General features: G+C 40.7%; 1 protein-coding gene across 3 annotated transcripts in view; it reads left to right on the top strand.

Annotated features, from left to right (window-relative positions):
• DAB2 (DAB adaptor protein 2) overlaps positions 1–25,425 on the top strand; it is a 52,742-nt gene extending 27,317 nt beyond the window's left edge. The window contains exons 2-16 of one of the 3 annotated variants that reach the window (XM_060146988.1): positions 2,758–2,950; positions 3,934–4,073; positions 4,777–4,875; positions 6,570–6,701; positions 7,188–7,268; positions 7,702–7,728; positions 7,977–8,030; positions 8,415–8,477; positions 13,228–13,881; positions 14,855–15,014; positions 19,660–20,292; positions 21,380–21,489; positions 22,096–22,166; positions 23,714–23,749; positions 25,059–25,425. In XM_060146988.1, coding sequence (XP_060002971.1) covers positions 2,860–2,950; positions 3,934–4,073; positions 4,777–4,875; positions 6,570–6,701; positions 7,188–7,268; positions 7,702–7,728; positions 7,977–8,030; positions 8,415–8,477; positions 13,228–13,881; positions 14,855–15,014; positions 19,660–20,292; positions 21,380–21,489; positions 22,096–22,161 — 2,310 coding nt within the window. In that variant the 5' untranslated portion in view covers positions 2,758–2,859 and the 3' untranslated portion in view covers positions 22,162–22,166; positions 23,714–23,749; positions 25,059–25,425. Of the gene's footprint in view, positions 1–2,757; positions 2,951–3,933; positions 4,074–4,776; positions 4,876–6,569; positions 6,702–7,187; positions 7,269–7,701; positions 7,729–7,976; positions 8,031–8,414; positions 8,478–13,227; positions 13,882–14,854; positions 15,015–19,659; positions 20,293–21,379; positions 21,490–22,095; positions 22,167–23,713 lie in introns of all 3 variants that reach the window. The other 2 variants (XM_060146986.1, XM_060146987.1) reach the window with 2 other exon arrangements.
• Positions 25,426–27,340: the final 1,915 nt, after the last annotated feature.

Genomic DNA, 27,340 nt, shown 5'->3' with positions numbered 1-27,340 from the left:
TGTTAATGTGGGCAAATATCCTCTTGATTTGGGATACGTTTTCTGAAATTAAGAAAATGATTATTGGCTTCCTGACATTAGAAGAGTGTGGATATGACAAAGAGATTTATCATGTTGTCAGGAAATAAATCTTGGAACCATGAAGCCAACCAAGGCACACAAAATAGAGGTGTTGTATTCGTTTCCAAGGGCTGCCATAACAAATTACAAAAAACTGGGTCACTTGAAACAACGGAAATATATTCTCGCACAGTCTTGGAGGCCAGAAGCCCCCAAATCAAAGTGTCATTGGAGTTCATTCCTTCTGGAGGCTCTGAGGGAGAGCTCATTCCATGCCTCGCCCTTAGCACCTGGTGGACATTGGCAGTCCTTGGCATTCCTGATTTGTAGGTGTATCAATCCCATCTCTACCTCTGTCTTCATATCACTTCCTCCATGTGTCTCTGTGTCTCAAACTTCCCTTTGCCTTTCTTTTATAGTGACATTTGTTACAGAATTTAGGACACTCCCTAAATCTAGGATGATCCCATCTCAAGAGCCTTAACTTAAAGACAATTGCAAATGCCCTTTTCTCAGATAAGGTCACAAACAAAGGTTCATGGGTTAGGACTTGGACGTATCTTTTTTTGCGGGGAGGTGAGGGGCACTATAAGTATATAATAGAGCATCTCTGTAGCGAACATGAGGCTTCCCATGTGAGACTCATCAGTGTAGTGTTTAAGGAACTCCGGCTTGGGGCCAGACAGCCTGGGTTGGAGACCTGGTTTCAACTTAGCAGCTGCGTTGTTTAAAACCTCTGTGCCTTGGCTTTTCCTCTGGAAAAGTGAAATAATACTGTATCATAATACTCATAGGGTTACCATGAACGTTCTGCAGTTAATACAGTTAAAGGGCTAATAGTGCCTGGCCCCCAACTAAATCTTGAGTAAATAAGGCTTTGAGTCCCCTATAGTCTTCACCTGTAAATAGACTGCCTCCCCAGCCACCTACCAGTCAGGTGTCTTTGGGCAAAATTAACTACTAATGGGACTTCCCTGGTGGTCCAGTGGGTAAGACTCCATGCTCCCAATTCAGGTAGCCCGGGTTCGATCCCTGGTCGGGAAGCTAGATCCTGCATGTTTACCAAAACTAAGAATCTGCATGCCACAACTACGAAGCCCGCATGCCTCAACGAAGATCCCACATGCTGCAATGAAGACCCGGCACAGCCAAAATGAATAAATAAATATTAAAAAAAAATTTTTTTTAATTTTTAATAAAAAAATTAATGACTAAATCTTCAAATGAAATAATTCAGATAACATTAATCATATACAGATTTGTGTAATTGTGTATGTATGTATTTTAAAAGACTATTAAGATTATAAAAAATGAAGAGAGCTTTTGGGGGTAAGATGAATGGACCAGCCCATTCATGGTCTTCACAGGATTACAACACCATGAATGGCTTTTCTTTGCTTTAGTCTTCAGTTCACATTGAAAGTTAACCTTTCCTAGCGCTCTCAGGAGCTGTGTAGAAATTTTCACTCCTGGGAGGTGAAAGAACCTTTTGAAATGTTAGTTTTGACTTCTGTGTGCTAGCAATGACGACTTTTTTTTTGTTTTACCTACCGTGATACATAAGGGAGCTTTGTGGAGCACATACCAAAGAGTTCTGAGGATAGTAATACTAAATAATAGCACAAGATATGTACAATGAGACACCCCAAAAATCCATTCTTTCCCTGATATGTGCGTTAGTGTCAAAAATGGATGGCTTTTAAAATACAGTGCTTAGATAGCTCTGGAGATCATGTGCAGAATCTTAATACTTAAAAAATATTTATCTATGAATAAGATAAAATTCATAACTCTCCTCATCACTCTCTATAGAGTTACATGATTTTTTGAGGAACCAGAATTTTTTTTTTTTTTTTTTTTTTTTTTTTTTTTGTGGTACGCGGGCCTCTCACTGTTGTGGCCTCTTCCGTTGCGGAGCACAGGCTCCGGACGCGCAGGCTCAGCGGCCATGGCTCACGGGCCCAGCCACTCCACGGCATGTGGGTTCTTCCCGGACCGCAGCACGAACCCGTGTCCCCTGCATCGGCAGGCGGACTATCAACCTCTGCGCCACCAGGGAAGCCCAGGAACCAGAATTTTTAATGCCCAATTTCAGATGCCAGTTGCAATCTTCTCAGCTCAGCATTCAATTTATTTAAACTTTGCTATGAAAACTTATTCATCTACGTGTGACACGTTTTGATCCCTATCTTTAATACTACATTTTTATGCCAAAGTTCCAATACGAATTTCTGAGCTAGATAATAACATTATTTTTAAATTTTAATGAGATATAGTTGATTTACAATATTATATGTTTCAGATGTACAACAGAATGATTCACAGTTTTTAAAGATTATACTCCATTTATAGTTATTATAAAATATTGGCTATATTCCCCATGCTGTACAATATATCCTTGTAGCTTTTTTATTTTATACATAGTATCAATAGTTTGTACCTATAATCACATTAAATGTTATCAGATATCAACTACTTAAAGAAACATCTGGTAAATACCCTCTTGGTATTTTGGAAACTACAAAGGAAACAGTCCTACCCACTTCCCTGCTGTCAGAGTTCAGTCTAACAGAGAAAAAAAGAACAAAATGAGTCTGAAGAACTACGCTCCCAAATCACGGGTTGTGGGCCTATTAGGACATAAAGTCTGGGTTTGCTATGTTATGATCTCATTATGCCTCTAAACTCTGCCCACAGGTGTCTGCAGCAGGTTATGTTTGTTTGAGACGTCTCCATCGGGGATCGCTGGGTGTCACTAAGTGTCTGCTGGTGCTGGAGTTGGCTGTCTGCCTCCTTGCCATGTCTAACGAAGCAGAAACGAGTGCAACTAATGGTCAGCCTGACCAACAGGCCGCACCAAAGGCACCGTCAAAGAAGGAAAAGAAGAAAGGTATGGAGAGGTCCTCTTGAGGCCAATGAGGGGAGCTAGTGGTGGTTACCAGTGACGAAGTGTGATGTTCAAGGCAAAGTAAGAGCTGGCCCTTGCCTTAATTCAACCTCAGCCAAGTGTCCACTTTTCCTAAACAAGAAAGTAAGACTTTGGCAGAGGAGATTGGTCCGATCCATATACAATAAGACGTATCTCTGAACTCTGTGGTTGCACCAGTTTGGGTCCTGCTGGGAAGCTTTCATACATCTTGTTCAGTTGGGAAATGCAACTATCAAGTATTACATGGTTATCTTTCAGTAACCTATATACCACTTTGCTTTACTGAAGTAGCCGTTTTATAAAAAATCAAGATCTTTATTTTATGACACCCTCTTCTTTTGACCTGAAGTACCACTAGAAAGTGTCAGCATCCTTAATCATTCATAGTTTGAGAATATGCCGTGATTTCCTTGCCTTTCATGTCCACACTTTAGAAATGGGAATGAGAAGAGAAGCAGAAGCAGTTATAAAGATGGATAATTATCTTAGTTATTTCCAAGGGAATTTACCCACAATTCTCTTTCACTTTATTGACAGTTCAAAGATGCTAGTAAATTGTGCAGTGGCTTATTTTCCTTTCATTAAAAAAAAAAAGTATTATCCTCCTTATATTCTTTTTAAAAAATATTTTTAAAACTATGCTGAAGAATATCCCCCAATCCCATCTCACATATTCCCGTAAGTTTCCCATAACTCAGCCCAGTCTGCATCTTTAAGAGTTTATTTTCTCTCCGCCCCAATGCCATACACAGTTTTACACAGTGTGATTTTTTTTACTCAAAGGAAGTAAGGATAAGGGTAGAATATTGCATACTTGATCAATTGTAGAATAATCAAGATATTTACTACTCAGATTTTTAGATCCTGGGGCATATTTGGTCATACCTGGGGCTGATATTTCAATACATTTATAAACTTTATCCTCTATTTCATTCTTTTCTCAGGCACTGAAAAGACAGATGAATATCTTTTGGCCAGATTCAAAGGGGATGGTGTGAAATACAAGGCCAAGCTAATCGGCATTGATGATGTGCCCGATGCAAGAGGGGATAAAATGAGCCAAGATTCTATGATGAAACTAAAGGTAAAGGGGAAAAGCATACTTTGTCTCTATCTTATGCAAATATGCAGCAGAGGAAATGATATTAGAAGTTTGTATTTACCTATATCTCAATTATTTGAAAGAAAAACTTTTCTAACCACGTAATTGATCCTGCGGTGCTGCATTTTATGAGAAGCCATGAGTTTGTTTGCATATATTGAGTGCTGTCTAGAGACCTGATTTAATCAAGTGTAGCAGGACCCTAGATGCCTTTTCCTTTGAGAGGACCAACTTTCTGAGCCTGGAAGTATTCAGGTAAAATTCAGGAGTCGGCTTCGAAACTGGTGTTCTTTAGTGTTAGCCCTTTGGTTTTTTAAAAATTTTAAATTCTAATATTGCCATGCTGTGAAACTAATTAAGGAAGTAATACTCATTAAATAAGACAAGGCCTAGAAGGAACATCTCTGAATAGGTTTGAAGATCTCTGGTCCAGTCTTCTTGTCTTTGCCAATGACTATTCGGAGGCCAAGGGAATGAGGACTTGTCCAAGTTCACAGAGCTGACTAGTAATTGCCTGGCTCAATGCCTTCTATTTCATCCTGCTGTCTCTTATGAAAGATGCCTAATCCTTTCATAGATGGTAAACCAAGCTGAAAACAAAGCTGATTGCCTTTTAAACTTTTAGAGTCAGAAGCATCATAGGGTTCTTTTAACTAGATTTTTCTTGTTTTCCCAATTTCATCAGGGAATGGCGGCAGCTGCTCGGTCTCAGGGACAACACAAACAAAGGATCTGGGTCAACATTTCTCTTTCTGGAATAAAAATCATTGATGAGAAAACTGGGGTAAGAATTCACTTTCACTGACACCTTTCTGACCACCTGAGTCTGACAAATAATTTGTGACGTAAATTTCAGCTCCCCTGTTCCCTTTTCAAAATTCTGTAGAGAAAAAAAAAAATTACATATTACTGCACTCCTCCAGAAGTAACAGGCAAAAAACAGATAGGGTAGGAGGTGAGGGGTCAAGATACTTTATTTTGAAACTTTTTTCCTATAATAGATGCGGACCTCAAGTCTGTAAGTCTAACCTAAACACTGGTATGCCATAGATATCAGTTAGGTATTTTTTGGACCAAGATATACAGCACGAGATCAACTCTAACCACTGGTTTGTGATGCTATCATAGATCTCTGTATGGGTCTCATTTTAATATAAGGTCACGGGTGAACTTACTGGCTAACCAAACAGAGAATACTATCTGAAACACATCTTCTTTTTTCTCTCCTTCTCTCTTTTCCCTTCCTCTTTACCCCATAGATGTAAGCTTGCTCATTTTTTGTGGTTACTCTTATTCTATCAAATGAACAGTCTTGCTTATTTTTTGTTTGTTTGTTTGGGCCTTATCAAAAGCTATCATACTTCAAGTCTTCTGGGACTCTTTTCCCTCTACTCAATATAACATCATCAGATTCATCTGCTTAAAATGTTTTTCATTGCTGCACAATAGTTTATTGTATCAGGATACTGTGGGAAGACCTCAAGTTACTATTCAACCCTTCCTAGAGATTCCCATTATCTAATATGCAAAATCCATTGGTCAAACTTAGGGCTCTGGAACCCTGGTACACGCTCACCCACCCTGCTGTCCTCATGCACTGCTGTCTCCACTGTCCCTTATCTTTTGACTCTTGTTTTCACAAGCCTGCCAGAGAATGGTGGCACTTTTCCCACACAAGCATTCTCTCACTCCCAAACCTCCTAAGATGCCCAATCTAAACTTTTCAGTGGTCTTAGGTGCTTGGAAACAAAAGTCAAGACACATTCTGAGCATCTACAGATATGCATGAAGAGTTGAGCCCTACCATCTACTTGAAAGGGTCAAGAGAAACGGGGGAGGGGAATAGCAGGGAAAGCACTGCTAAACCAATAAGCCCTGCCACATGAAACTCCTGTATAATGACGTGGACATCTGTGTGATGTTGACAAATACTTGAAGACAGAATCTGGTGACTTCCAGAATGTATTGGGGGTAACTGTACCAATAATACTTAGGAGGGTTCTCTGGCCAGTCTGAGGCAGTCAAAGGATCCTTGTGAACACTCCTCTAGCTTAATTATGCTATTCACTTGAGTTTGTTGAGTTGAGAAAGTAGACCTCCCTGGAATGCTTTAGAGGTGATATGTTCCATCTTCGCTTTAGAAATTCTTGGTCTCCTAATCCTCGGTCCTTCCTTGCGATGTGGCATCACGTCTTTGGGATAGAGAGAATCAAGTATAGATAGTTTAAGAAGGATCATTCTTTCTATTTCTGTTTTCTACTCTTTGTTGTTAGGTTTTTTGTTTTTTGTTTTCCCCTTTTGAGCCCTTCCTAGCAACGATAAATGTAGCAGTAGCCTTCAACCAGGAGTGAAAAAATCTTCAAATGTTTTAGCCTTCTCATATATGCCTTGGTATCTGATGCTTAGTTGTGCTCCAGAGAGAATCTACAAATAGATTCTAGTTTTCTCAATACACCATTTTTGATGTCCCTTTTTTAGGTAATAGAGCATGAACACCCAGTAAATAAGATTTCTTTCATTGCCCGTGATGTGACAGACAACCGAGCATTTGGTTATGTGTGTGGAGGGGAGGGCCAACACCAGTTTTTTGCCATAAAAACAGGGCAACAGGTAAGCTCTAAGCCTTGAGGTATACCTGGAGGGGGACTTGAACATGAGAGTGTGTGTCTCTCAACTAGAGAGCTTGCTGGAAACAATTGGATGTAGGAGGACTAAACAGTACCTCAGAGGATGACTATCTTTAATTAGTCTAAGGAATCTTCTTTAAATGTCATTGATACCCATGTAGTGTGTGGCACAAGCATTGTTAGAACGGACCTTCTCATAAGATCATTGCTGATTTTAGAACGATAGTCAATTATTCCCAGAAATCTTGAAAGGACTTGGAAAATTATCATTGTGCTTCTTGTTTTATCTAAGTATTTTATGTATCTGAGGGTTGGGGTGGGAGTGGTGGTGATCTTCCATAAACCAGGGGAGGGTAGGAAGGAGCTTTAAGAGAAAGGAAGGAAACATTACTAATCAGAACTGATGGGGGACAAAGGGAAGAAAATAGTAAGATTAGAATTCTGATAAAGATGCTTTCTCTTGCTTCAGGCTGAGCCACTAGTTGTTGATCTTAAAGACCTTTTCCAAGTTATCTATAATGTAAAGAAAAAGGAAGAAGAAAAGAAAAAGGTAAGTACTATCTAATACAGGCTCTATTGGACTTAATACAACATTCAAGACCATGTCTGAACATTATGTGAACGCATGGCCTGCCTGGAGTCTTGGCGTCTATGTGGCTCTTCAAAGTATAGAAAGTGATATAGTTTTTGTTCTTCCCAATAGGGCAATATTTGGATGTTATAGTTAGGCCCTTCTGATTTCTAGTGCCTGACTCTTGTATTTTCTCCCTATAAACTTCACATTGATGCCAGGACTATCAAGTCCAATAACGCTATTCAAATCCAGTATTGATATGAAAAGGGGAGGAGAATTGAGGGCAGAAATAATATGCAAGACTCTCTCTTGCTTTCTCTTTGTGAACCCATAGGTATATTTATTCCTTTATTTAATTCTCTTTAACTATAATTTACTAAGATCACTGAATTTGTGTCTTTCTTTTTAGATGGAAGAAGCCAGCAAAGCAGTAGAGGTAAAACCGCATCTTTACTTCTCGTGAATTGCACGTGTGATGTGTATAAGCCCTTGTTTGCCACCTGCCCAAGCAGGCTTCCCTCCTAGTTTTATTACGATGTGTTCATGACCCTTCTGGTCATAGAAGATGTACAGTTGAATGACTAGTGCCAAAATCTAAACTTCTTAGCAAGCCAATACACTAGGAAATTAAACTGTGTAGGGAAAACTCACCAAATAAACCTTTAATATTTGCCATCTTTTCAGAATGGGAGTGAGGCCCTAATGAGTCTTGATGACCAAGCTTGCAAACTGAAATTGGTACGTATGTGATTTTTTATGATTCTTACTTACCTGAACATGGGATTTGCTTCCTAAAGATGTTGTTAATAAAATCCAGTTGCGACAACTCTTTCCCTAACTGTTAGTATAACATTTATGTCAATATACAAAGTGATCTTTTTAGTAAACACTTCTGAATCTAATCCAAATACTTCTTTAAAAGTGTACATCAGGTGGATTTGTTTGGGGACTTGTCTACACTTCCTGACCTAAACAACCTAATATCAAATCTGTATTAGTTAAGTGAAAATCCAGTTGTGACAACTATTTCCCTAAACTTTAGTTTAGGAAACAATTACAACAATATACAAAATCATCTTTTTTCATAGACACATCTGAATCTAATCAAAATACTTTTTTAAGGGTGTTGACCAGATGGATTTGTTTGGGGACATGTCTACACCTCCTGACCTAAGTAGTCCAACAGTAAGTGTCTGTTTTTAAATTTGCAATGTAATGGAAATGACATCTATAACTCAAACTGGCAATTAACCAGAAATCTTGAGCATCTCATTGAAACTTGGAAAGTGACTGCTGATTTTTCTGCATAAAGTGTAAACGGCTACTAGAACAAATTTGCATCTTAAGTCACCACGGGAGCCTATCAGCACTACTTCAGATACATTAATATTGCTTAGAAGTTAAATCTGAGCAATAGGTCAGGCAATGGAGTCCATCTGGGTATTACTTAGGATCAGAAGGAGGAGCTGAATATTAGTCCTTGGTGTAAGCCTACTTGAAGGAAACATGTTTGTTAGATGACTAATTGTATAGACTCCTGGCCTCTTCATTTTTTTTTTTTTTTTCTATTCTTTCTGTTGTGATTTAGCAGCATAAGCTTGGTATAAAATAAGACTTAAAACAAGAGGCTCAGTTATATTTAACCAAAGCTTGTCTTTCTTAAAAAAGTTGCTCATCCTTTACAGGATACTGTAGTATATCAAGTCTTATTATTGATTGATCCGTAACAACTCTGTGAGAATGGAGCAGTAGTTTTCTTTCCAAATAAGGAAGTAGTGATTCAAAAAAACTCTCATTTACCCAAGCAGAGGTCCAGTTTCAAGGCTTAAGCCTAAGTCTCAGACCTCCCAAAACAGTCCTCAAGTGAAATTGCCTGTAATTTTGAATGACTTCTTACAACTTATTTTATTTATTTAACAGTTTCTTGAGTACCTGCTGTTTGCAGGGCACAATGTCAGTGACATCATGGAGTTTACTGTCTAGCAGGGAGACCAACATTAAAACTAATCACAAAGCCTAACAGTTGATGTTACTTACAAGGTATTTATCCAGTTTAGAGGTTCAGGTAATGCCTCTGAGTAAGTGAGTTTCTGGACTTGAACATAAAAGATGAGAAGGCAATAACTAGACAAAAAGGGTATCAGTCTAGAACGTTGGGGAGAATGTTTATCTAGGGGTCACTTATATCAGGGAATTCTCAAGCAAGCCTCTGTGACCAAGAGGGTCATAGGAATTAAAGCAGCAGCAGATTGAGGACTAAAAGTCTCACTTGCTGGAGTACTGCAGAGAATGGCATGCCTATGCGATTTCACACAAATGCCCAGGCCCAGTGAGACAGGTAGGAGCAGGGACTGCAGACCCTCTTCTCTACCCCTCCTTTTATGAGAATCACAATGCATAATATAGCGTTTAGATATCCTAAAAAGCCCGCATTAGAGAAGCCCATTTAATGTTCTTTCAAGTAGTGAGTCCTAGCTCGTTTGTCTGTAAAACTTTTTGTAAAACCTTATGTTTGTCTGTAAAACATAAAATGTTTTTCGTAACATTTGTTACCATTGTAAGGATAAACTTTTTGAAATACCAGATTTGATAATCCTGACAGGTCCATCGTAGATCTGAGGTTTTTTGATTCCTAGGCAACTTTGCCCCTCCTGCGTGAGTAGCTCCCTTCCCAAATTAAATTGACATCTGAATGACCTTCATTCCAAGTATTACTGACATTGAAACCAGTACTATATTAAAAGAGATCAAAACACTCAAGCTATGATGTAGAATTCCAGTGGGATAGGCAAGGAGGCACTGACTGTTTAATCTGCTTCTGTAGACTTCTAGAAAGTTCTAAAAAAGGAAATGAAAAACAACACGAGTAATCTTGAGTCTCATTATTATGAGACCTTACGCATTCTAAGAAGTTTTGGCCTGTTGAAATAAAATGCAAGTTTTAGCTAAACTAACAATAAATTAAAATGATAAATACCATCAAAGTGATGGTATCTGATAAGTAAAAGAATGCTAATGGCGCTAATTATGTGCTAGTTAGACTTTGCCAGTGTGTTCTTACATACTGACTCCATATTCATAGGTCACGAAATAGATTTATCTCTACTTGATAAAACCAGCATGTTTAAAAATTTTGAAATCTCACATCAGTTGCTCGGAAGAGATGAAGAAAGGCAGAAATCTAAATTAGCTAGACCTTATTAGTGGTTCCCTAACCCAGCTACCCTTCCCCCAACATTTATACAAAATAGTTTTCTGCATTTCAAGTAAAGCTCATGTTGCAAACTAAGTAACATACCTTAGAATGTAATTTTTTTCGCCAAACCACTTGAACAATATTCTTCCATACTGTATCTCAAAAAAAAAAAAGGAAAGAAAAAAAGACCAAAAAGACATGATCTCTAACTTTAAAAACTTGACCGTTTGAAAGCATAGTTATTATGAAAAGAACATAAAGTGTGGTTTCCCCATTAAATCTGGTATGGGGATGGGTATCAGGGCACAAAGCACAGTGTCATATATACGTAAGATGCCATGGGTGGGCACAGGTGAAGTTGAAATAGAAGGATCAATGGGAAAAACTTTGTAAAGAACCTGAACTTGAGTTGGGTCTTTGAAGTATGTAGGAAAATAGAGTAGTAGTTAGGCTAAAAGTAAACGAGGTCTCCTGGTGGGTCATTTTGAAAGTCTGGCTAATGGAGATTATTTTAATACTGGGGAGTAGCAGGAAGTCACTGAAGGCTTTGAGTAGGGAGGTCCAGGATTTGGTATGCTGGAACGGTTAGGCAAGATGAGCTACCTGCAGAAGAGCTAGTCTAGAACTTAGTATTTTAAACCTTGTCTGTGCAGACACACCTTCTTGGTTGCCTGCTTGACCCTCTTACTGGAGCCCCTTAACAGCAGGGACTATATTTCATGCTCAGTTCTTGTCTCTCAGGTGCTTACATGACGGCCAAGTGGATGCAGTGTTTACAGTACAGCAGAGAATTAAAGAAATGCTGACCAAGGGGGTGGACGAGAAGTCTTACATCTTTCAGTTGTAGTCTATGAATCAGACTCTTAATCTTGGATTAACAACGACCTCAACCTGAGGAGAGCCTTATACATTTTACTTATAGGGTGACTATTCAGAAGTCTAACATTGTGGTTCCTGTTTGGTGTCCTAAGGACTTCTTCTGAAGTAAATGAAGGAGAACTCTACCAGCTGTGAACACCCAACTGTTCTAACCCAGAGGTGGCTCATAATAAATGAATAAATATTACAATCACAAGCTTTTGTAATACATTTTGTCCTACCTTTTGATTGTTAAAGACCCCTGCATTAAGAAGCCTTCCAATCAATTTCTTTGATTTTTTTTAAAGTTTTTTGTTTTGTTTTGTTTTGTTTTTTAATTACAAGTTCTCTCTTCTGACAAGTTCTTCTGGTTATAAAGAGAAAAGCTGGCTTTTAAAAATTGTGCCTTTATACCTAACAGTGAAGGAAGCCAAAATATAGAATACCAATTAGGTCTGATTTAGGACCTAAACTTTTAAAAATTTTGTTCTTTTCTCTTAAAGCTGAGGAGACCTATTCAGTCTCCCTTTTTATTTACTAGTTTGAGAATTTTATATTCCCTTGAGATCGTCTTGATCATTGTCCCAATGACCAAAATATTTAATAATCTGCCCAGGATAATACTAGAAAACTAACTTCCATTTCAGCTCGACAGTTTTTATTGTTTATATTCTTCTGTGGCTAGCATAGTTAAGTATTTAATTGATCAAAGTCAATCAGAAGGAAGGTCTGTCAGTATGATAGCTATATCCCAGGGTGAATCCTAATTAGTTGTGTCATTGCCCTGAATAAAGACATGTCAGATTTATCAAATTTGCTGCTTTTATGCTGAGAAGAATGTCATATCTGACAATTGAGAATCCAAATAATTAACATAACTGAAAAATGATAGGGAAGGAATAGAATTTGTAGAGTTATTCATTTAGTATGTCTTTCAAATTAACTCTTAAACCCATATCTCCACCTTATACATAAATTAAAGATTAGATTATACATAAATTAAAGGTGACTTCAACATTAGTTGAATTTATCCACTAAGTAGAGCAGACCCCTGTCACGACACAGGCAACACTAAACTATATTATGAAAAAAGGTACAACTATGAGAGGTTAATGTGATATATTATGTTAGATTATATCAGTATTTTGAGTATCATGTTCTTAGAAGGACATAGACAAAAGAGTACGTCCAGAGGAGAGACTAGGATGATGAGAATGAGAGATCCAACTTGGCTACACCTTCAAAAAGATCCTTAAGTATTTAAAGAGGCATACCTGGCAGGCTGTGATGTGAGGGGAAAATCTTCTTTGCCCCCCTAGAGGAAAGACCAATTGTAGGGAAATATATTTGACCTTAAACTTTATTATAACTAGGATTATAAGATATGACTATATTAGGCAATGAATTCACTCATTTAGAGAGGTGATATTAGGTGACTCTGGGGGTACAATAGGAATGTACATCATGTAGGAAGAGGGGCTAGGCCATTTCCTTCAAGCTCAATATGCTTAGATAGTCACTTAGAGTGACTCGAAATCAATTCCCTTTAAGACTGTCAAAGGCATGAATTGAAACAATGATGATTATGAACTCAGCCAGTCTGAAAGGGTGAGGGGAGACATGTGAAGTAAACAACAGTAAGATTTCACTGAATGAAGGGCCAATGAAGTTGAGACTTAAAAGGGCCTGGGAGGGGCAGGGAGGACCTATTCTACAACTAGTAAATGCACTCAGGGACACGATGGGAGGAGGTAATGGTCAACCAGTAAGACTGAAATCGAATGGAAATTTTGATAATCTTAGTCATCTTATGTAGCTTTCTCATTTGAAGTCACAACATGGACTAACATTTTCTTTTTTTTTTCTTTCCAAATGTGATAGGAAAGCAAAGATATCCTGTTAGTGGATCTAAACTCTGAAATCGACACCAATCAGAATTCTTTACGAGAAAATCTATTCTTAACAAATGGCATCGCCTCCTGCTCTCTTCCTCGACCAAAGCCTCAGGCATCTTTCTTGCCTGAAAATGCCTTTTCTGCCAATCTCAACTTCTTTCCCACCCCTAATCCTGATCCTTTCCGTGACGATCCTTTTGCACAGCCAGACCAATCGGCACCCTCTTCGTCTGATTCTCTCAAATCTCCAGATCAGAAGAAAGAGAATTTGACTAGCTCGTCTACCCCTCTGAGTAACGGGCCCCTGAATGGGGATGTTGATTACTTTGGTCAGCAATTTGACCAAATCTCTAACCGGACTGGCAAACAGGAAGCTCAGGCAGGCCTGTGGCCCTTATCAAGTACGCAAACACAGCCAGCAGTGAGAACTCACAATGGGGTATCTGAAAGAGAACAGAACGGCTTCCATATCAAATCCTCCCTGAACCCTTTTGTGGGAAGCCCTCCCAAAGGACTGCCCGTACCGAATGGCGTAAAGCAGGACTTGGAAAGCTCTGTCCAGTCCTTACCACATGACTCCATAGCCATTATCCCACCTCCACAAAGTACCAAACCAGGAAGAGGCAGAAGGACTGCTAAGGTGAATTATCTCCACATATCCATTGGCAGAATGCATGTTCGGTACCAAAGGGTGGTGTGATGCAAGCTCTCTTTCCTGCTGCTATTGTAGTTTCCTGTGTGGCTGTAACATAGGAGGTGGGATAAGGCGCATCGTTCTCCAGGAATACTTTCCTCTAATGTCACCCTTTTTAAGCTTCTCACTCGGCAGTGTTTGTCACACCCTGCTTTCTGTTTGCATGTCGTCACATACTATTAACTAAACAAAAGTTTTTCCGTTTTTAATGCTGCTATGCTTCTGTACCTCCGGTAAGTTTGATCATCATGTTCTGGGAGGGGAGGGAAAGGGTTCCTGTGATTCCCTTTGTACCTTCCCCGTACTAACACACGCCTCCACACACCCCGGCATATGGCATTCATGTCCAAGGTGGTGGTCTAAAATTCTCGAGTTTGTCTCCTCTGATTAATGACTGAACAATCCATTGTCTTAAAAGAAACTTATATATTTACTATTACCACTTCCTTCAAAAGCAATTTAAAATGGGGTTTATATAAGTTTCATTTTAAAAATCGCATTGGAATATGCTGGCCTAATGATTAAACTACTGTATCATCTTTATGCAGAATGATTTAAATCCAGAAGAAGGATCAGAATATTTAGGCTACTTACTTACAGTTGCCCTTTCTCTCCCAGCTTCAAGCTTTTAGCTGATAAGGAGACCAGACAGAATCAAATGTGTAAATCAGCAAAGTAGATTTCACTTTGTAGGTCCTCCATTGCGTCAGTCACCAGGACCCAATATTCTGTCCATTGCCAGGATCCGTGTCTTTTTTTTTTTTTTTTGTCTTTTGGAGTTTGTTATAATAATTTTTCAATAGTGGGGAAAAGTTTCTCTTTTTGTGTTCGCAAATTCGAGGTACAGAGTAGGAAACAGAATAGAGCTGGATTTCACTGTTCCTGAGTAACTGCTCTGTGTCCCTCTCTGCCCTGTCAGTCTCCAGCAAAAGACTTACTTGCATCAGACATCTTTGCTCCTCTCGTCTCAGAACCTCCAGGCCAGACATCTCCAGGACAACCTGCAACCATACAGACCAAGTCCCTGGACCTCTTCAAAACAAGTGCTGCTGCCCCAGTAGGGCCCCTTGGGGGTCTAGGTAGGTGTGTAGAGATGGAGTTAGGTTTGGCTCTGTTACTTTCACTCCTAAGATGGTAATTCATAGGAGGGAGCACTTCATATCCATAGGGGTTCCTGGGGCATAAGATTTGAGCATCCTAGGGAGCCTTTCTCCCACTTTTACTTCTCTACAACCCATCCCTATTAGGCACTCTTGACCTGTAACTGGAATTTGACTCCTTGAATTGGCATGTGAGAAGAAATCCATTTTTAGTATCGCACTTACCTGAACCAACCGGTCATGGCTTACTGAAGACAGTTGGAAGGGATTCTGAAGCCCAGACCAGCTTCATTGGAGAAACAGGGTTGAGATGAGAGAGCCTTGTCTATCATCTCTATTTGAAGAAGTAGCAACATGCATGTCTTCCATGCAATTTGCCATTACTAAATTGAAGCGCTATCCCCTATTTAACCTCTTGGTTAAAGGAAGGGATATACACCCCAAGAGGGCTATAAGTTAAATCTGAAGCAAGTGTGAGTAATTGAATGAAAGTGCCGGGTTCTGAGCCCAGCTCTGTTTCTAGGCATATGGTGGGTGTGAGACAGGCATATATCTTGATCAGTCTCTGAATAGTTCAGCCTTAGCAGCTCCTTGCTGATATTTTGGCTAGATGGGTGTCTTAGTAGAGTTAGTAAGTCCACAGTATAGAAGTCTGAAGTTGAAGAGAACACAGAAATAAGGGAAGAGATGGAATTTTATCAGATACCTGAGAGGTGATGCTGCTGTCATTCAAAAATGTGTCACCAGCTCTGCAAGCCACTGGGCCACTCTGTGGCAGGACGTTGGGGAAGGCCACTCGGCCGAGGGCTGGCCCTGCTACTCGTTGCCTGAAGCCTCCAGTTCTTTCCTGCCTCCATGGAACAGTCTTCAGAAACCCCCGACAATGGTCTTTGCTCTCCTGCTGGGGCTTCTCTTTGTTTTTCTACTTCTTATCTCCTCTACAAGCTCCAAATAGACTCTGTCTTGGGAGGGGGCTGGGGGGGGGGGGCTATGGGTGAAGAGAGACTCTCCCCTATTTTGTAAAATCTGACCAGGGATCTTGGCTTTCTCTGCCTCCTGCTGAGTCAATCATCAGGACTCTTTTTTCCTGCTGTTTTCCGCCAAAGGAAAATATTTTGGTTCTGTCATCTTAAATCCGCTCCATCCTATCTGGAGTGTGGTAGCAACAGGAGGGTTGGTTCTCACCTGCTGAGTGGCTGAAATCCCTGCAGGTGTGAGAAGCCCACTTGTTCCAGGTCTCTGCTTGGCGTTTACACCATCAGGAGACTCTCCCCAAGCACTTCATATCTCTTGGGGTCTTCCCCTTTCTGCATCCCTTTCTCCTCCACCCTCAAGTGGAGCTGGTTGGTGCTTTCCCTGCAGAAGGAGAGAGAGCTTGTATGCAGTGCCTGCGGCTAGGTCACATCGCAGAGCTTTGTAGTTTCATATCAATGCCCCGAAGCATTTTTACAGCCGATATTTAACAAGTCAGCCTGAAAATACAGCTGGACCCTATAACTGTTAATTTATTCAGATGAAGTGAAGCTTTCTGGCTAGGTGCCCCTGTTGAGGCCTTGGGGTATACAACTGCAGAATACTGATGATTCTTCCCAGTTTGGACATGGGACTCAAACTGAGCCCTACAGTATAGCCCCTGTCCACTAGCAGGGACCCTCCGCCAAGCCATGGAAGGTTGTAGGTCTAGCTTCCACTGGACCCAGCTGGGGGACCGTTTCCTCTGGAGAACTGGGGGTGGGGAAAGGGCATTGTAGAAAGCTGAGCCTTTGGCTTTGACTAGCTGCCCTGCGCTTTAATCTAGCATCTAAAGGTTAATAAAACTAACTTTTTATACCCACACTTTCTTTTTCCTTACCTTTCTCCAGCAGGGCCTTAAATACCTTGGAAACGTGATGCATGGGATCTGGTAGACGGGAATGAAGGCTGGCCTAAGTATACACTGGGAAAGCCTTTAGTTCCTCTCAAATGTATTTTTCTCCTTTACCGCCACTCCCACTAATACCATCTAGGACTAAAGCCACACGTTTTCCTAAGGGAAGGCAAGTCATCCAACATGAAAGATGGTAAAATTCTATCCAATTTTTGCACATCCGATTGGTGTAAATTATTAGTGAGGGACTCTAGCTTCAGTTAATTTGTTTCAAATGCCAGCAATAACTTTGTTCCAACTCAAGCCACTTCTAGAAGCCTGTATTATAGGATCTAAGAGAACTGTTCCCTTGATTGGTTGTGAAAGGAATACAGGCATACCTCATTTTATTGCACTTCGTTTTATTGTACCTTGGAGATATCGAGTTTTTTACAAATTGATGGTCTGTGGAAACCTTGAGTCGAGCAAGTCTATCAGCACCACTTCTCCAACAGCATTTGTTCACTTCGTGTCTCTGTATCACATTTTGGTAATTCCTGCAATATTTCAAACTTTTTTACTATTATTATATTGCTATGGTGATCTGTGATTGATGATCTTTGATGTTACTATTGCAAAAAGATTATGACTTGCTGAAGGCTCAGGCGACGGTTAGCATTTTCTAACAATAAAGTATTTTTAAATTAAGGTATGTACATTGTTTTTTTAGACATAATGCTACTGCACATTTACTAGACTACAGTATAGTGTAAACATAACTTTTATATGGGCTGGGAAACCAAAAAATTTGTGTGACTCACTTTATTGCCATATTCCTTTTATGGCAGTGGTCTGGAACCAAACCTGCAATATCTCTGAGGTCTGCCTGTATGTATACTCTTGAGTGTACATGAAGTCTCATTTCGGTATACGTCAAATAAGTATTTGGATTAACATTCTAATAAAAAATATAGTTCTGTTCCTTGATGCCAAGGAGACAGAACAGGAGGATAGGGTGCTGGATTTGGAGGTGGTATGCCTGAGTTTTAGTCTCTTTCACAGACTGTGACCCTCTCAATTGTAATAATATTCTTGTGCCCAGTTTCCTCACCCCAAAAATAAGCATGTTGATTTAGTAAGATGACCCACCTCTGAAACCCAGCAACCTTCGTGAGCACACCTTGTGTTCACGGCCAGATGGCTGTTGTTCCTGATGACGGTTGAGTCAAGTGACACCAGGCTCCAGTCCCAAGAACATTCAAGATACAACATCTTACCATATCGGCCCCTGAACGTTGTTTTAAAAATATTTCTCACTCTGGAAACAAAAACATTCCTAGCCCAAGTTTGAAGACCTTCTCCTACTTTGGTTAGAAAACTTTCATAACTCAAGAATGCTCTGCTCCAAAGCTCAAAGCAAGTAGGTTTTGAGAGCAGAGTGTCGTTTGTGAATGGGTATGAGGCTGAATTTTGGTTTTCTGTTAGTGGTGACAGTTTAACTGGGTCATTAATACACTTGGGAAGAGGCCGAAGAGAAAATGTGCTACGTATTAGAACAAGATGCAGGGAATGAGCTTCTCAAGAAGAGGAGGGCGCACATTGGCAAGACCTAGATTTTAGTGATTTAATGAATTACAAATCAACAATGGCAAGGGTGCAGGTGATAGAGCCGTTTCCCCACAAAGAGCAGATGCCTGCAGACGGGCAGTTAGTCACATTGCAAGCGTTGTTTTTTTTGTTTGTGTTTTTGCTTCACTTTATCTCGTCTCCCTCTCTTCCTCTTCCTCTTTTAAATACTCTGTTCTAACTTCTGGCAAAGTTTAGTGAGTGACACATGGCAGGAAGCACTTTTATTTGAAACAGCTCTCCTAGGAAAACTAGCCTTTTCTCCATTTTTGTATATAAAAGTCTAAAGCTATCTTGGCATCAACCAAATTTTATCATCCTTTTATGTAGCTGTGTCCACCTTGGCAGCATTTAAAAGCAAGGAAGCTTTGAAATGGTTTCTTCGGGATGTAAACATGTTAAAGCCTAATGCACATGCCTGATAGCTAGTCTCCATAAGACCTCAGACATGAGCCAGTTGCCCAGTGAAAACATTAAATCAGTTTCTCAAGAGTATCTGATGGATTACATATATATTTTTTTTCGGTACGCGGAAAAAATAATGTTGTGGCCTCTCCCGTTGCGGAGCGCAGGCTCCAGACGCGCAGGCTCAGAGGCCATGGCTCACGGGCCCAGCCGCTCTGCGGCATGTGGGATCTTCCCGGACCGGGGCACAAACCCGTGTTCCCTGCATCGGCAGGCGGACTCTCAACCACTGCGCCACCAGGGAAGCCCTGATGGATTATATTAATTTACTTCATAACAAGCATGGTTTCTATATGTAAATGTATTTACTCAACACGTAGGTTCATGCTGTTGACAGGCTCTGTTCTAGCTGTTTGAATGACATCAGTGAACGTACGAGAAGGGCTCATTTTCTTTTTTATGACTGGGTACTTATGGACTGTATTATCTATCTAATGAGGAAAGTGAAAAAGGTGTGGAAGAAAGAAAGGGCTTCGAAATGCAACCAGCATTTAAATGCTTGCTACAGCTACTTCGTCTTTGGAGTGAAATAATCTAATAAAAGCCATGTCAGCCTCAAGGCTTAACAAAGGTTTGGCATGTAGATGCTCTCTAAAAATGCTCTCCGGAGAGTTGACTCTCTGACACTCAAGGATCCTCTTCAGGCTAGTTTCCTGATAAGTCCTTTATCCCATTTCCCTCCTTCAGGTGGTGTACCAGTTATATCTGCTCAGACAGGACCATGGAGCCCAGCGCCCTTAGTCTTTAGTCAATCCACTACAATGGTCCCGGGCACTGTGATGGCTGGTCAGCCTTCAGGATTCAGTCAGCCAATCGTCTTTACCACAAGCCCAGCTGTTCCAGGTTGGAAGCAGCCTTCATCCTTTGCAGCCTCAGCTTCACCTCCAGCCCCTGTAGTCTGGGGCCCGTCAGCATCCGTGACACCCAATACTTGGTCATCAACCAGCCCGCTGGGGAATCCTTTTCAGAGCAATGTTTTTCCAGCGCCTACTGTGTCAGCCCAGCCCCCTTCTATGCTCTCCTCTCTCCTGGTCACTCCTCCTCAGCCACCTCCCAGAGCTGGCCCTCCGAAGGACGTCTCCAGCGATGCCTTCGTTGCCTTGGACCCACTTGGGGACAAAGAAGTGAAGGAAGTGAAAGAAATGTTTAAGGACTTCCAACTGCGGCAGCCACCTACTCTGCCAGCCAGGAAAGGAGAGCAGAATTCCGCTGGGACTTCAAGTGCCTTCTCCAACTACTTCAACAACAAAGTTGGCATTCCTCAGGAGAATGCAGACCATGATGACTTTGACGCTAATCAACTGTTGAGAAAAATCAATGGTAAGCTACCTACTTCTCTGTCAGCTGTACCAACAAGTATTCCACTGCCATATGGGCCCACAGAGTCCCTCAGAAGAACCCTCTCCCGACCCACCAATAGCTTTACTCTTGCTTTTTTTGCCTAGCAGGGGTTATGGAGACAACTTAACCATTTACCTTACGGAGTTAACTTTACCTTAGTTAGCTGTTTCTAAGGGCTGGCCTAATGCTGCCCTCTTGTGACAATTCTTAAAAGGGCTGCCAGGAGCTATTGAAATTCAATGGGTCATGGCACCTGGAGGCTGTATGTGTGATAAGGACTCATTTTTTCATGAGTAGGTATGTATGGACTGTACTACCCATCTAATGAGGAAAGTTAAAAAGGTGTGGTAGAACGAAAGCGCTTCAAAACGCAGCCAGTATTTGAATGCTCGCTGGACTGTATTAGTGACTTAATCTCTCGGAGCTTTTACTCCTGTGTTGGCCTCAAGGCTTGGTGAAGGTTTGCCATGTAGGCGGGCCTCTCACTGTTGTGGCCTTTCCCGTTGCGGAGCACAGGCACCGGACGCGCAGGCTCAGCGGCCATGGCTCATGGGCCCAGCCGCTCCGCGGCATGCGGGATCCTCCCGGACCGGGGCACGAACCCGTGTCCCCTGCATCGGCAGGCAGACTCTCAACCACTGCGCCACCAGGGAAGCCCCATGTAGGTACTTTTAAGTGAGGGAATTCTGAATCTCTTCCACTTCAAGCAAATATGCATGGCTTCCTCTTCCAAGAAGGGATGAATTTGCCTGTAATAATCACTGGGAGTCTTGGTATTTGGTGGTGATTTTTGTTCCATTGATGTCAATTTCAAAAGTATGGAACTTAGGGCTTCCCTGGTGGCGCAGTGGTTGAGAGTCCGCCTGCCGATGCAGGGGACACGGGTTCGTGCCCCCGGTCCGGGAAGATCCCGCATGCCGTGGAGTGGCTGGGCCCGTGAGCCATGGCCCCTGAGCCTGTGCGTTCGGAGCAAGTATGGAACTTAATTTCTAAGATAAGCCTGACTGGAGAACTTGTGCATATATTTGGGGAAAGCTTGTCTACTGACTACTTTTTCACCTTCTAGAACTACCAAAGCCAGCTCCCAGACAAGGTGCCCTGCCAGTTTCCAAATCTGCTGACAATGCATTTGAGAACCCCTTCTCTAAAGATTCTTTCCGTTCATCACCAGCATCTGTAAGTATCAACTATTAGAAGATGATGCTCCAAAGTACACGCCACATAGAGTTACCACCTCCTGAATTAACCTTGCTTGTATCTTTGACAGTAAAGGACATTTGAATACGATGGATCATTGAGGACCATCGCAGTGTAAACCTCAACTCAAACTGGGGAAAGATTATTTTTGCAGGAACTACCCTCCTGAACTTGAGAAACAAATAACATATAGAAAAGTCCTTTGTATCTCACTTAACCTAGCTCGGGAAAGCACTTTGAAAGAAAATTGAGTCAAAATAGTATCTTTAAAATTTTTTCAAAGATTTAAGTTCCTAATTTCCCACCCATAATTACTTAGCTCATAAAAATAATATTTTGCATTGGGAGGCAAACATAATTCTGAAACTTGGTTTTGATGTAAATAGTACACACACACACACACACACACACACACACACACACATCACAGGCAGGCAAACACAAGTCATCATAGACCCACATACAATATCTGATTAGTCTGTGACCTAAGTGATTTTTTTTTAAAGGGATCTGAGAAGTCTTAATTATAGTTGTTTTCTTACAATTGTAATTATGGTTATTGACTAGATGGTTTTATCTCCATAGATGGCTTCTCCTCAATCCACATCTTCTGATGTATATAGGGATCCATTTGGAAATCCTTTTGCCTAACTTCTGTAAGTAGAAGATCCTACTAAGCTTAGGTTTGGTGAAAAAGGGTGGCATGGGGGTAAGGGTGAAATTTTAATTTTAGAATCGGAAAGAAGTTAAATCTCTGTAATGGAGAAGTAAAAGATATGGAACACTGTACTTAACTAGTTTAGTAATGAATAGGCTGGACATCTGTGAATAGAGTTCTCATACATATAAAAATCAGTACTATACTCAGATGGATGTGGATTTCTGTCTTCCTGTGTTTTTGGTATTTCACTTCTGTATGGGAGTAAAACTCAATATAACACATAGCCTTCTAGATTTTCGACCTTCACATTGAAGTGATTGCAAAGCCTCCTAGTAATTAGTTTTCTATAGAAGCTTCAAAATCTGGGGACCTTCTGAAGCCACCAAACAGGTCAGCCAAACAGATCATGATCACACTTCTGCCTCCCAAATCAATACATATTTCTTTGTGAGGGGCCTCAGATTAGTCTGAACTAGTCTGGCGATGTTAAATCCCAAAGTGGTGACAGCTGCCGGTACCTCCTTCAAAAGTAGTATGAGCTCACATGAGTCTGCTGGTGGGTTTCATCCTCGGTCAGTTATCATGTGTAACCACCTTAGACTGAGACCCGGGAAGGGGAAAGGGGGAGGGCTGTTTTTCTTTCTCAACAGTGAGTGGAAGCCACTTTAATCTTAAAAGGTTGAAGTTAGTGGAGGAGAGGAGACTTATCTGCATTTTGAAAGGGGTGAACAACAGGAAGAATGAAAAGAACCCAGACCCATTTTTTTTTCCGTCTTGCCCCATTCAAGTGAGACTACCAAACTGTCTTGACCCACGTAGAACTGAATTCTTTTAAATAGATAAATATCTTAAATCTGAGATCAACAATAAGATTTGAGTTTATTTGCAATTTGGATTAGCCCCCCTCACTCCACTTCTGTAATTACAGTATTTCTGAAAGTGCTTTTCCGTAAAATCAGCTTCAGAGAACCGAGTGAGGTTACTGAGAAGACAAATTCCCGGGCCCCAGCCCTAAGGAATCCCCCTCGGTGCTGAGGAAAAGCTTCATTTTAACAAGCGTCCAGATGGTTTCTAATGTTAATAAAGCAGTGTAATATATGGAAGATGTTGAAGGGCTAGAAGTCTTGACAGACTCATTATTGCTTCCTCTCCAGGGGAGGCACACACGGACAATAGAAAGGAACAAACCGCACTGAAAATCTAGGAGGATTGTTTGTGCTAAATTGAATTGACTATAGAGTTCTCTTTGGAGGCCCTTTCTTCTTTAGGTCATGAAGGAAGGATAATTTTGGTCAACCTGCTAAATATATAGGTTGAGGGGTAGGGGGGACAATTGCCATGGGAGAAAATAGCTAACATTATTAAGCACTTGTGTTAATCACTTTATTATAGATTCTACATTGACTATTCTATCCAATCCTCTTGAATCGGTCCTAGGAGATACTATGACTGACGTTTTAAAATAATGACTTAATATTTAATACATTGATAGTCAATCCAAAATTTCTAACCATGGGTTTTTTCTTCTCCACACTTCTCTAGGAACTTGGCATGCTGACTGTCCAGAGGAACAAAAAGGTTGGCCTTAGTAGTCAAGGACAAAGCTAATAAGCAGACAAGTCCTGACCTCTGCCCTTGTTCTAGCTTTGACATATTATCTGTTGCCCTTTCTTGCTGCCTCTTCCACTTGTAGAATGCCTTCCACTTTCTGTTTAGCTAAACTGAATCTATGGATTTAAATAAATTAAGAACCTAAACTCTCTAGCTCAAATGTAAATGAAGTAGTTTCCCTCCTTGAACCCTTGTTTATTGTGTCCCTAGAACCTTCTAGAACACTGTGCTGTGTACCCTCTGGCTGGACAATGCAGCCACCACAACCCCTCAGATCATACTGTTTTGAATAAATTTTAAAATCCTTACGGTTCAGAGTGTTTCGGGGTTCTGTTTCAGAGCATAAAAACCTAAAGATTGTGGTAGAACAAGGCACCTTCTTAAACCTTGCTTCAGACCATCACTTGCAGAGTATTTTTAAAGTAAAATAAAGTAAAAGTTCAGTTTCTCTCTGGGGACTTTGAACACAACTAAGAACGTTTTTAAAGATATAACTTCTCTTTCTGAACATTATTCTTCTCTCAAGGGCAGGATTGTCCTTTCTCCAATCTCTTGCTAGCTATTGCAAATGAGGGAAAATCACTTTTCATCTCTCCTCTTCTTTTCCCTCTGATTCTCTTTTCAGTCATTTTTACTCCTGGGTTTATAACATTACCTCTCTTTCACAAACAACAGAGTTTTATGGGGCAAAAAAAAATCTAATGATTCACAGATCTGAAGCCTCTCTGCCTTCTCAGTAATCTCTAATCCCAGTAACTAGAATTGCAAATGGGCACAACCTTTATCCTTTCTATGGAATAGGAGGCCATCCTCCTGAGCTGAAGTTCCGGAAGAGCAGTTCATGTTGAAGAAAAATTGAACTCAACTCAGCAAAGAAGGACCGTGTTCTGAAGAGAAACACATCACAAAGTGAAATGTGATAGTGCCAAACATTAGGTGCTTATTTAGGGTAATGCCAGGCCTTTATCAAGTAACTGGAAAGCTTTCTTAATGCCACAGTCTTACAGTTAGTAGGATGATAAATGGGAGAAGAAATCTGCGGTGTTATCGTTAAAAATCTAACGCCTGCAATATTTTTCTCCTCATAACCTTGGAAACCTTTCCAGTTCATTTTCAGTCCTATTGTCAGCACAGTTCAAAGGGTTTGTTCTTGCCATATGAGTTTTGTTTTGTTTTGTTTTGTTTTGTTTATGTTGGGTTTTTTAATGTTGTCTCTTGACCCCTAGTGCTCAGGTTCTTGTGGGTGTTAATCAACCACATACAATGTTATCTTTAGGTGGAAGAAGAGGATGACTGCTCAGGATCTAAACGAGATGGTGGCCTCCTGAACCTCTACTGATTAGCTCCAAGTAGTCCGAGCTAAAGGCCTGTGGTTTTACGTTGAATGATAATAGCTGATCACGTATGGCATCATTTTCCATCTGACTCCCCACTCAGTCATTGTCAACACAGACTTGAAATAGTATTTTATATGTCCAAATACCTAAATGTGCTAACTGGAGGCAACTATTTCTAGGGAATTGAATTTTTGAAAGTGATGGACAGCCACACAATTGTTTTGTACATACTTATTTTCTTGTGCACTTTTCTGTATGCAAAGAAAGCTCTAAATTTACTCATTTCAATAAACTGGAATGGCAGAATCTCATGTGTTATCATCAGTTCATTTGACCCCTGCTTTCGGTTGATGTAGTAGAGTCAAGGTACAGCGTACACCAGGGTAAGGTCAGCAAATGTTAGTTATAATAGATTCTGGATTGTCGCAAGAATGAAAAAGTGGAAATCCATGAAATAGGACCACAGGGAAATTACTGTCTCATGCCTTTCAAGCTTCTATTTTCTCTCTCAGACCTATACATAGTCCTTCCCTGGGAGTTTAATGGGAGTCTAGCAGATAAGACCTGTACCAGAACAACCTCAATTATGTCTAGTATAAAAATCATTCTTTAGTGAACTGTTGGTTCATGCCTTTTACCCTTTGCCTCTCCTTGTTCTTTAGTTAGCCATGTCTGATTTCATCAAAACACAACTGTGTGGACTGGTCCAGACTTGTATAAGCTACTCAGAAGAGGCTTCTGAGCTTCTGAGTTAGGTGGTCAGGCCGATGCTCAAATGTCTTTAACACTAGGACACTCTTAAACACTCTCCCCTATTAAAAAAGTTCAAGGCTCTCATTCATTTCAAGAAGACCTAGAGCTACAGGGAAGATGACCCCAAGGCAGACCCTGCTTGACTGTAGAAGTCTTGGTGTTAAACTTGACTCCTCTAGGGAGTAAGATGAACTTGACAGAGTAGGTGTCATTGATTGGCATTTACTGTTAGGGGATGTTTGGTAGTACTGCCTTACCTTTCCCTTTAACTGAAACATTTGGTCTCTTTCTGACAAGGAGTAGAATATAGAGAAACAGACTCCACATGTGAGCAGCTTCCAGTAAACCACAGATGAACTGGAGAAGGCTGCTGATAAGCACAGGTTGCACCAATTATGTGGCTTATCCAAATGGTCTGCAGTATATCTAACCCACTGAACCTGTGTGATATTGCCATGTGGTTTAAGCAAGATCTTGCCAGAGGTTAAGGGATATGTGTACAAGGGATGACATTCACTTCAGTGCAGTAGGAACTACTGTTGACCAAGCCGAGGGAGGTTCTTCCTGAAGTGTCCCTGCAAAATAGAAACAGATCTCTTTAGAGTCTCTTAATAGCAGTGGTGTTCACACCTGTAAGCCGGGAATTCAGCTTTGAGGGTAACACTATTATCGCGGAAGAGGGTTTCATTTAAGCATCACATAGATCTAAGCTAAAAGCTGAACTTTAACAGCCAGCCTGGGCCTCCACTTCTCTCACATACAGGCAATACAAAGGGAGAATGTATTGATTTTCTCAAAATAATCTTGCATTTGTGAAGTGCTTTACCATTTACACAACATAACCTCATTCTGTTGCTACTGTAATTCTGCAAGGTGGGATCTGTTATTGTTCCAGCTCATCTGAGAATGTCATCCATGCTTTAAAATTGCTACAATTTGCTTCAACTCTTTGAGTGGTTTCCAAGGTATTTGATTGTGGAACTGTGCATCTTAACTACCTTTACTGTGGAAGTTGGTAAAGCTGAAAGCTTGATTTCCCAGCCTCCCTTGCACGTAGCTGTGGCCATGTGACCACATTCTAGACAATGAGCCATAGCTGAGGTCTCATTCAGCTATGCAGGGAGATCTTTTCAGGCAGTGATTTCAAACTTCTCCGTCAAAATGTTAACCATCATGTCTTGAGAGCCAAACAGAGTATGATTCTGTGTCTTTCCTGTTCTGACAGCAGGGAGGGAAAAGAACAGAGGATATAGCTAACTCAGGAGTTTGGTTGACCCTGCAATAAGCTGACAAGTGAGGACTCTGACCCATATTCCTGGAATAGCTTCAATACAAAGTCTCTTAGTGAAAGACAGGAGCTCCCCAACAGTCCCTGGTAAATATTTAAGCTATTATAACCATTGGAGGAGATTGCTAAATAATAAAATGCCTAATTCTTGCTGGGAAAGGCTATGTTTTAACGAACCCC

This window comes from Lagenorhynchus albirostris, chromosome 3, assembly GCF_949774975.1.
Source record: "Lagenorhynchus albirostris chromosome 3, mLagAlb1.1, whole genome shotgun sequence".
Classification (NCBI taxonomy): Eukaryota; Metazoa; Chordata; class Mammalia; order Artiodactyla; family Delphinidae; genus Lagenorhynchus; species Lagenorhynchus albirostris.
The sequence above is the reverse complement of the archived record's forward strand: the minus strand, read 5'-3'. Positions and strand labels throughout refer to the sequence as shown.